This window comes from Setaria italica, chromosome IV (genome assembly GCF_000263155.2).
Source record: "Setaria italica strain Yugu1 chromosome IV, Setaria_italica_v2.0, whole genome shotgun sequence".
Taxonomy (NCBI): domain Eukaryota; kingdom Viridiplantae; phylum Streptophyta; class Magnoliopsida; order Poales; family Poaceae; genus Setaria; species Setaria italica.
Window position 1 is genome coordinate 1,874,268 of NC_028453.1, and position 10,126 is coordinate 1,884,393.

At 49.5% G+C, this 10,126-nt stretch overlaps 2 protein-coding genes across 2 annotated transcripts; both read left to right on the plus strand.

Moving 5' to 3' along the window:
* The first annotated feature begins 732 nt into the window (after positions 1-732).
* On the plus strand, positions 733-2,149 carry LOC101782004 (homeobox-leucine zipper protein HOX28). Its single transcript, XM_004964438.4, has 2 exons — positions 733-1,315; positions 1,429-2,149. The coding sequence occupies exons 1-2, from the start codon at positions 977-979 to the stop codon at positions 1,903-1,905; spliced, it is 816 nt and encodes a 271-aa protein (XP_004964495.1). The 5' UTR covers positions 733-976; the 3' UTR covers positions 1,906-2,149.
* Positions 2,150-6,618: 4,469 nt separating this feature from the next.
* Positions 6,619-9,021, plus strand: LOC101782414 (U6 snRNA phosphodiesterase). The gene is made up of 6 exons (XM_004964439.4): positions 6,619-7,199; positions 7,280-7,363; positions 7,693-7,942; positions 8,105-8,201; positions 8,282-8,347; positions 8,723-9,021. Exons 1-6 carry the CDS (start codon positions 7,049-7,051, stop codon positions 8,915-8,917), a joined length of 843 nt encoding a protein of 280 aa, XP_004964496.1. The 5' UTR covers positions 6,619-7,048; the 3' UTR covers positions 8,918-9,021.
* Positions 9,022-10,126: the final 1,105 nt, after the last annotated feature.

Here is a 10,126-nt window from a genome sequence, read left to right on the forward strand (position 1 = left end):
AGTATTGTCCGTTGCAGTGATTTTGCCAGGAAAGCTACCGAAATAAACCTTACTCCCTCTGTTCCAAAATACATTGTGCATTTTTTATTTTAAAAGAAAAGGTCAAACAAAAAATTAGGTCTATAGCTAGATTCATTCTTGAAAAATATTCCACGCTACATTGATTATGTAGCTGTAATCAGCACATTTTGTGAACAAATACAAAGATACAAGTCTAACATTGAAGATCGCAAAATAAAATACACGTTTGCATTCTCGAACAACCGAGTATGTGAGTATTGAAGGTCATTGGCCAAAATAAAATACACGTTGTATTTCTTGAACAGAGGATCCTAGTATGAGTATGTTCTGACTACTACTAGCACCACCTCGTAGCAGTTAGCACTAGCTTCTAGTATTGCAGATTTGCAGAACCGGCAGGCAGCCCTACCAGTGCAATCACGCAACCGCATTATTGCATGTATTTTTTTTTCACGCAGATCGAATGATCTGCCCCGCTACAATCGTACTGCGCCCTGCAGAAAAATATTCCCCTTGGGTCGCCTGACACCCACTAGCCACTAGCGCAGCACATGGAGTATATCCAGCGTAATCTCACCTGGGGACCTGGATTAGCCAGCAAATTACCCCAGTTGATTACTCCGGCGACGCGCCCCCGCTGCGCCCTCAAGGGTCAAAGCCCGCCATCTCGAGCTCCCTAATCAAAGAATCCCCCCTCCCCCGCCGCGGAGATGGAGATCCACCCCCACGAGCGCCCAGCTCATCATTGTCGACCACTTGCAGTACCATCCCCTCCTCCAACTGATGATGATCTCGGTGGTCGATCTCGGGATCCCTCTATTTATACCCCGCCTCTCCCGCATTCCTTCTTCACCAACTCCGGCGGCCAGTGCGCAGCGGCGAACTCGATTGCACTTTCTGTCTTCCATTCCATCCCCAGCTAGCTTAGCTATCTAGCTTGGTGATTGGTGTAAGCATGGCGCCTCAAAGCTTGGATCTTGGGCTGAGTCTTGGCCTAGGCCTAGCGGCGCTGCAGCCCAGCTTCTGCTACTCCGGCAATGCCGCCGTCGCGGCGGCCGCCGAGCGGGAGGCGAGCCCGGCCGCGGCGGAGGAGAGGGAGAGGCGGTGCTCACCCGCCGGCAGCCCGGTGTCGAGCGGCAGCGGAAGTGGAAAACGCGCGGCGGCGGAGAGGTCGGCCGGCGCCGGAAGCGGCGACGAGGACGACGATGGCGCCGCGCGCAAGAAGCTGCGCCTGTCCAAGGACCAGGCCGCCGTGCTCGAGGAGTGCTTCAAGATGCACCACACCCTCACTCCGGTACGCCTCGACCCGCGGAAATAATCAATGGATGGATATATACACATATATAAATATATATGCTGCAGAACGCCATGGCTGATCGATCGGTTGCTCGTTCTGATCTCGTGCAGAAGCAGAAGGTGGCGCTGGCGAGCAGCCTGGGCCTGCGGCCGCGGCAGGTGGAGGTGTGGTTCCAGAACCGCCGCGCCCGGACCAAGCTGAAGCAGACGGAGGTGGACTGCGAGTACCTCAAGCGCTGGTGCGAGCAGCTCGCCGAGGAGAACCGCCGCCTGGCCAAGGAGGTCGCCGAGCTCAGGGCGCTCAACGCCGCGGCCGCCGCGCCGGCGCCGGCGCCCCCGCTGACCACCCTCACGATGTGCCTCTCCTGCAGGCGCGTCGCCTCGTCCTCATCGAACCCGACCAACGTTCCCGCCGCGCACCCGCACGCCCACATTGGCACTGCCAATGCCGCCGTAGCTTCTCCGGCGGCGCCGGCGACGACGTTGCCCGGGCACCGGCAGTTCTTCTGCGGGTTCAGAGACGCTGGCGCGGCGGCGTACGGGACCTCATCTGGACTCGCCGCAAAGGCTGTCAAGGCGGCCAGATAGATGGTGAAGTTACAACTGCAAAGCAAGTGTAGCTGAAAAGTTTAAATCTTTGTGTATCTTTCGAGGGAAATGCAGGTGTAGTTTTTTAGCAAAGTTAGGATCGGTTGTTGAGCTCCCTGAGGATCGATGTAAATCCATGTGAAAAGCTGTGGAGATCAATGACAGTAGACGTCGAAGCTAACCAACAACCGCTCTGTATCAGAGTTGATTATCTACTACTAATGGAGCGCCCCTTTTTTGTGTATGCCCTTGGATTCTTTTTTGCTTTGTTTGAGATATCTTGAAACTCAAGCTGCTGAACCATTTCGATGCAAATAATCCCTGTCTTTAGCAGGAAATGCAAGTTAGCTTTACGAGAAAAACTAATCATTGTATTCGCTTAGATATTGTATAGACGGTGCCTTATTATAAGATTGAATACACACCCACCTACTCTCTCTCTCTCTCTCTCTCTCTCTCTCTCTCTCTCTCTCTCTCCAATTCTCCATCGACAATGTATAAAAGGATTTGACCAGTGATCACACAAGTGTGAATTGAAATTTTTGTTTTAAACCACTAGCTACGTCGACTTCGGACACAATCAACATTATTGGAAGTTGGTTTAAAACTAAGCAAAACTAGAATGTACGTATCATCTATACTATACGTGTGTCAACTTTAAGAAAAATGCGTGTTAAAGGTAACTTATGACTGTAGTTAGTTGGTTCATGTAGCTTGACTTTTATAGTTATAGTCAATGTTGCCATAAACGGCCATGTAACCCGTATACACACCGTGTACACGCTACTCGATAGGATACCGTGCAGGCATATATGGTCCATTACACATGGCTAACCTGTGTACACGGTCATACACGGTGTAAACGGCTTATAAAAAATGAGAGAAAACATTTTTACTCAGCGTGCAGCCCGTGTAATAGGCCGTTCTGGTCATGGTGGCTCTTGGGCGAGAGGTGGAAAATTTTGGGCTTGAACTGTGAGAACTGAGAAGTGAGATTAAACCATATCTGAACTTATGTATTCGGTATTTAGTGATGTATTGATGTCGTTTAACTTTGAGAACGGAGAATTAGTAGTTTCCTGTCCATGCCAATGTGTTAATGCGTGATCTTGTACACATACTCCACTAATTTGTATATGTCGATACCATATTAACATGGCATTTTTTATTGATCCGTACAAAAACGTGTTGCCCGTGTACACACCGTCTGCACAACCAACTCGCTACTCAAGAGGTGACTGAACGACTACCGTTTAACGTTTAGGTGAACATTGGTTACAGTTAGTTATCCATTTATGTATGGAACCAAAACCAAAAGCATATACAACTAGAGTGATTCAGCAAATAGAGTACAGCAGACCAATTCGTTCTGGTTATCGGAAATTACTCGGCCCAAATCAGTATGACTAGTACTAGTATGTTGTGAACTGAGATGCTGCCAATATAAGTGAAAAATGGGAAATCCCTGCATCAGTTGAACACAAATAGCAGCATACTCCGTTCCCATCCCCCTGACGACTGAAAGTCCCAAACCCACCTGCAGCTTGATGTCTGAACCTTTCAAGTGATGAGGATAATTGCGTTCGCACAAGAGGACTCCTGCAGCATTTCAGATTCAGAAGGTACGGCCAATAGCTGATTATTATTACATTCATGGCTGCAGGTTACACAGTATACACATGTAATGCCTGACGATAATCTTGCATGGCTTCATGATGATGGCCCGGTGACCCCCAGCATGCACAGTCAGAAGAGACTCATGCTGTCACGCCGAGCTATGGCAGCGGGATCGGAGTGGCAAGCAGGTGGCTGCAGACGTGGACGTCGTGGCCGGCCACGACCACGACGACGTACCCGCCGGTAACATGCCATTGCCAGCCGAACAGGAGCTGCCCCGCGTGCAGTCGCGGTACGACGGATCGTTGTAAATTCCGCGCGCACGTGGACGGATGCCTCTGCCACCGTTTTCATCAGTCGTGAAGACGATGAGCTCGCCAGAGACGATGATGACCGGCCGGTGAACACATGACCGGCCGAGCGAACCGGATGCCGGCGGGGCGCGCGCACGAGCGCGCATATGCGACGCCGACGACGACGCACGAAGCCGCCCGGAAACTGGCCATGTGTTGAAGCGCAAAGCAGCAAAGTTTCTCTTTTATTTCCCCTTTTTTTGTTTCATAAAATAAAAACACCTAGCTAGCAAGTTGGTCCTAATATAATGTAAATTGCTGTCCGCTGGTGTCTCCTTGTCGCTTATGGCCCTGCAACCATACTGCAACCATATGATCGCAAGTTTTATTTGTGGTCATTTAAGGTTGCAAATATATATAAAGCAAGAACACATATACTTTGACAAAAAAAAAATCTACCAAGCATCCCATATATAAAAAGAGAGAGAGATAAATTTAGTAAATTATTTCTTTGTGTAAATCTAAATGCTTTTTTGTGTGCTAGTGCTATGGTCTTAAATGATATGATTACGCACATATTATTTTTTTTGTTAAAAAAAGTTACGCGCGCACATTATATGGCAAACTATATAGTAGTATATTCTATTGCTACTTGATCGGAGGGCATATATAGTAAATTAAATTAAAGAAAAGAAAAGAAAAGAAAAGGCTAGCTAACTAGGGGCCGTGATGATAAAATAGTGCGGTGCTGACAGGGCCGAATATTGAAATGCCCGTGCGTTGCAACGGGTCCTTACTTCTCTCATGTTATTATTGGATTGTTCCTAATATGTTGGTTTCGCTTCACAACCACCGTTCCGCCATTCGCGAGCCCGGAAATATCTCCACAACTTCCATCTCCCCCCTTCGCCTCCCCCCCTCCCAAAGCGGAGGTGAGGAGAAGTGAAGCCCTCGCCAATCACCAATTCACCATGGCCGCCACAACTTGACCTTTAGGATAAAGTTGAGGGATCAAAATGACTATTTTACCTTAATAGAAACTGCACAAAAAGTTCAAAAAAATTTGGTTTAGCCGGCTCCCAAATGCTCCCAAATAGTTCCTGCCTCCTGGTCCTGGTACCACCGCCTTCTCCAATTCCAAATCTCAGCGGGTCGGGCTGGCACCTGAGCTGTTGAGCGCGGTGCTCCACGACCACCGTTCCGCCCCGTGCGTGCCGCCGACCCCATCAACTCGGCCGACATCCAGCGGGAGAATGCGATCCTCGACCCAATCCAGGAAGTCGTTGGTGTGGGTTCTAGTCCCAGGCACCGATGGATGTGCTCATGGCGAACTATGCGTCCGGCTCACAACACACAAAAACCAAGATGACAAGTAAAAGCGATACCTGCAGCAAGCGATGTGCGATGTATATCTTCTTGCCGCAAACCTTGTTAGCCACACCTTGTTCACCGTGGTTGTTGGCGTGGAGCTGCCAAACCTCCTGCTACTCGCTTCTTCTGCTCTGAAGCGGCCACCCACACATGCTAGACCCTTTGGCTCCATCCTGGCCACGACCGCCTCCTCCTCCACGAGGCTCACCGAGTAGCATGACAGCTTCGAGAGTGGAGAACAGCAGCAGGTGGCTACCACAGGCCCAGTGTCGGTCGTCAAGGAGAGGTACACCAACATCGCCACTGCGTTCTACTGCACCTCGATCTTGGCAACGTATGCATGTTAGCAGAAATGCCCGTGCGTTGCTACAGGTCCTTACGTGCTCTCACGTTATTATTCGATTATTCCTAATATGTTGGCATCGCTTCACAACCACCATTCAGCCATTTGCGAGCCCAAAAATATCTCCACATCTTCCATCTCCCCCTATCTCGCCTTCACCTAAACCTCCCCAAAGCAGAGGTGAGGATAAGTGAAGCCCTCGCCAATCACCAAATTCACCATGGCCGCCACCGCTAAAGGGATGAACTTGACCCTTAGAATAAAGTTGAGGGATCAAAATGACTATTTTGCCTTAATAGAAATTGCACAAAAAGTTCAAAAAATTTGGTTCAGCCGGCTCCCAAATGCTCCCAAATAGTTCCTGCCTCCTGGTCCTGGTACCACCGCCTTCTCCAATTCCAAATCGCAGCAGGCCGGGCCTGCACCAGGGCGGTTGAGCGCGGCGCTCCGTGACCACCGTTTTGTCCCGTGCGTACCACCGACCCCGCCGACTCGGCTGGCATCCAGCGGGAGAAGAGGTGCGCCACCGAGTACTTGCCAGTCGCCACCGAGTACTTGCCAGTCGCCACCGCTTGCTTGCTCGCCATCACAGCCGTGGAAGCGAGTGCGCCACCGCGCCGGCCACCGGGAGGGGCAGAGGGTAGGAGAGGGAGGGGCGGCGGCGGTGGAGGGGAGGAGAGGTGGAGCGGTGGCCTCGGCCTACTCCCTACCCGCCGGCGCTGCTCACTCGCCCCTCACCATGGCACGTCGCCGGAGGAAGACCGTAGGGGAGGCGGAGGACTGGAGCTTGGAGGGGAGGCGGCTGCGGAGGCCGGAGGGAGGTGGCCGCCGGAGGTCGAAGCCCGGAGGGGAGGCTGAGGACTAGATGAGACCATTGAATTAACGGACCATCTCGGGACGGCCTTTAAAAATTGTGTCGGGCAGGGCCGCCCGTCGTGCCGGGGTGGCGACCCATGCCCGGCACGAGCTACCGGGCTGGATCAGCACGGGCCCGAAGAACTTCGTGCTGGGCCGGACTACGTTCGGGAAAAAACAGGCTCCATACCGGGCTAACGGGCCGCGGGTTGCATGGACATCTATACTCGCTCCTCGCTCCTCGCTTGCGGCGCGGTCGCCGCCCCCATCGGCAGCGCCGCTCGCCACTCGCCACCGCCCACCAGCGCCGCTCGACACTCGCCTGCCAGCGCCGCGCGCCGCTCGCCACACACGCCGCTCGCGCCAGTGCCACGCCGGTGCTTGTGGTCTTGTCAGAACTTCCAGAATCTGGACCTGGATCCGGATCCGGCCCCCACTCCCTCTCCCCCGGCTCCTCCTCCCTCTCCCCCGCCGAGGCGGGCGGGGCGGCGCGGGCGGCCGGGGCCGAGGCCGGGCGGCGCGGCCGTGGCGACCGGGCTCCGCGACCACCGTTCCGTCCCGTGCGCGCCGCCGACCCCGCCGACTCGGCCGGCATCCAGCGGGAGAACGCGATCCCCGACCCGATCCAGGAAGCCGTTGGTGTGGGTTCCAGTCCCAGGCACCGATGGACGCGCTCATGGCGAACTACGCGTCCGACTCCGACTCTGACGGCGGTGAGCCGGCGGCCGCCCCCGCCGGGGCCCCGGAGGTTCCAGAAGCCTCGGCCTTGCTCCCTCCACCTCCCCTCGACCTCCTCCAGCCCCCCAACTTCGTAGGCATGGTTCCTCGCGCCCCCTTCTCTTCGAACCTTTGCTGCTGATTCGCTGACGGTATCTGGGGACCATACCTGTTGTAGATTACTCGGCGATGGCGCAGGGGAGTCGTGTCCGGAGCTTCCCACATGTGGAAGGCAACTACGCTGTACATGTCTATATCCCTGGTATGCGCTTTTGCTCTTTGGCCGCGCTACAAGTGCTGTAGTCCTTTGATGTAATGAATGTGCAATAAGATATATAAGATCAAATTAATAGGATGAATGAGGAAATAAAAACTTGGCAACATATTTTGTTACTGAGACGTCTAGGACAACATTACAATTACAACAGGGAGGTCTGCTATTAGTCACACAGTTTGGCTCAAAATTGTGCTCATCATATGGTACTACTGCCACAACGTTTACTGAACGCACTTGTAGAGCTAGGATTGCAACCTTCATTTTTAAAATCTAGAAACTGCTCCTTGCTAATGCATAAGCTTTGTCCTATGCAGTTGTCATACCTTCAGATGCAAAGAAACAGCTGGCCCTTGCTATGAAAAGAGCTGCATCTCTTGTGCCGGATCTTTATGCTGTTGATGCAGACTATGCACTTTCTGAATTGTGCAAGGATGAACAGAAGCTTGAGAAAGTGCTTTTGAGCAGGGAGTTTCATGTAAGCTTAGGAAGACCTGTTGCAGTTCAGGTGCATCAAATTGACTCCTTCGTTGCAATGCTTCGCCAAAAGTTCCAGTTGCAACAACGGTCAGTCGTCTCTTAAGAACTTTGCTGCTTAGTGAGTAATAGCTTGTCCCTTCTGTGGATAATCTCCTGTGCAGAATTATGGTTGCACTTGCACAGTATTCGTTTTTGTGCTTATTTGTCTCATTGTCACTTATGGAGATGCTTTATACATTTGGAATGAAGGTACTGGATGGAGTTCAATAAGTGGGAGCACTTTGTCAATGACGATTGTACGCGGTCATTTCTTTCATTAGAAGTTACAAGAACTGGTTTGCCAGAGGTATATATTAGTACCATCTTGTGTTTATATGCATAATGCCTCAATGTATCTTTGCTCACTACCCTCAATTTTCTTTGCAGCTAAGTAAGCAGATACTTATGGTAGATGAAGTATATCGATTGCATGGTCTTCCTGAGTTTTACAAGGTAATGGATATAAGTTATGCGTTTTTTGAGTGTTTAGGATGAGCGATAAGATAATATGGAACATGTAGCTTTCCTTGATTTCACATAATTTCATACGAACTGATAAATCTAGCACCTTGCTTCAAAAGAAAGCTTCAATTGCCAATTCATCCCTATGGTGGAATTGTCCGACATTTCCCTAAGCTAATGGCAATGGAAAAATGAAGCTGGTGCTTTTTATATGTATACTAATAGTAGTTACTTTGAAATATCAGTAATGAAGAAGTAATCAGGAATCTCTCTGAGACTAAAATGACTAGAACTTTATAACAACACTTCTAATTCTGTCACCAAATTTAAACAAAATTATTTTATTATCATTTGATCATTTGGCAGAATCCACGGCCACATATTTCTTTGGTGTGGGCATTGGGTGATATCAGCAGCAAACTGAAGCAGGCGATAAAGGACATTGAAAAATATCAGAGCAGTATGAGCTCATTGCAAAAGTGTAATGTTCGATGCAAGTTCAGTCGTGTAGTCTGTAAAGTAGGTAAGAAGGTGTACGATATCTGTAATGTTGCAGACTGAAACACACATGAATTACAATTTATAAAGCTCTGAGGTACTGACCTCTGTTAGTTTGGGTCAATTCTTGTGATTGGAACAGTGAAATACAAAGTTATGTTTCAGCACATTGCCATTACTGTTAAGTTTTCTCATCCAACTTACACATTTATCACAATGATAGAGCTCTATTAGAATCCGGTAAAATGGTTTTAGCTATGGTACAAAAAAGACCAAACTGTGTAATTCTTCTACCTTTCTTAGCTTTCCCCAACTAGAATTCCTTCTATAGCACCCACTTCTGCTGAGTTCACCTAAGCAAATACAGATGGTTATAATATCTGATCATCCCAAAGGTTGCAGTTTTGAGATTTGCATCTGGCCTTGATCTGCCAAAAAAAAAAATACATATCACATACTTCTGAAAGTCCTTGTTCACCTTCATCCACTTGAAGCCTTGCATATTCTGTGCCATTGGCATTTGGGGTTTACACAAAGATGCCAACAGAGCCCTGGGGCTGGGGAAGCCCGACATGTTTTAGCCAATTACCTTTACCCACTCAAAACAGCTAATGATCACACTACTAAATGAACAAAGAAATCCAGAATAGGTTCACTGGCGCTGTTGAATAATTTTCTGCAAGAAATTCAGGTTTTGGTTGCCCTAGGGATGGTTCCATGCAGAAAGTCTTGCAGATTCTGCAATATTCCAATTGACTGAGAAAGGTAGTATGCTTAGTTTGAGGTTTACATTATGATTAAGCGAAATAAGTAACACCAAGTCAAGTAAATGGTAAAAGAAGTATTTGTTCTTGTAAAAGAAATATTTGTTCTTGCACATTTTTAAGAAGTGTTTGTTCTTGTAAAACTTTTAGTTTGCTGACAGTCCATTGGGAGTCTCTGCTTTCTCCTGTAGCTGCCAGCTTGTTGATTCAGAGAAAAGATGCGTTCGTTCTAGAGCGGGAGCTCAAAAAGATGGTCATCCTATCAAGTCGGCCAAACGGCCAACCTCTCTGGAGACTGCAGTTGCCACAATTAGATGAGCAAATGGGTTTTGGTTAAAAGCAGTCACCTTCACCCAATTATTTGCAAAGGCTCTGTCACTCTTAACTCAGGAGGTGCTGAGGGGAGCCCATGGGTCATCCCCCAACCCTGTCATTCAAAACACATCAGATAGATATGCAATAGACAACTTAGCTCTCTGAATCTGCTTCCTTGACTGTTCCTAACGAT

What these genes read in the sequence shown, in the direction of transcription:
- LOC101782004 (XM_004964438.4), top strand. Translation starts at nt 977, where the DNA reads ATGGCGCCTCAAAGCTTGGATCTTGGGCTGAGTCTTGGCCTAGGCCTA. An exon ending in TGCACCACACCCTCACTCCG is followed by an intron (nt 1,316 to 1,428) that starts GTACGCCTCGAC and finishes GATCTCGTGCAG; the next exon opens with AAGCAGAAGGTGGCGCTGGC.
- LOC101782414 (XM_004964439.4), top strand. Translation starts at nt 7,049, where the DNA reads ATGGACGCGCTCATGGCGAACTACGCGTCCGACTCCGACTCTGACGGC. An exon ending in TGTACATGTCTATATCCCTG is followed by an intron (nt 7,364 to 7,692) that starts GTATGCGCTTTT and finishes TGTCCTATGCAG; the next exon opens with TTGTCATACCTTCAGATGCA. An exon ending in GTCTTCCTGAGTTTTACAAG is followed by an intron (nt 8,348 to 8,722) that starts GTAATGGATATA and finishes ATCATTTGGCAG; the next exon opens with AATCCACGGCCACATATTTC.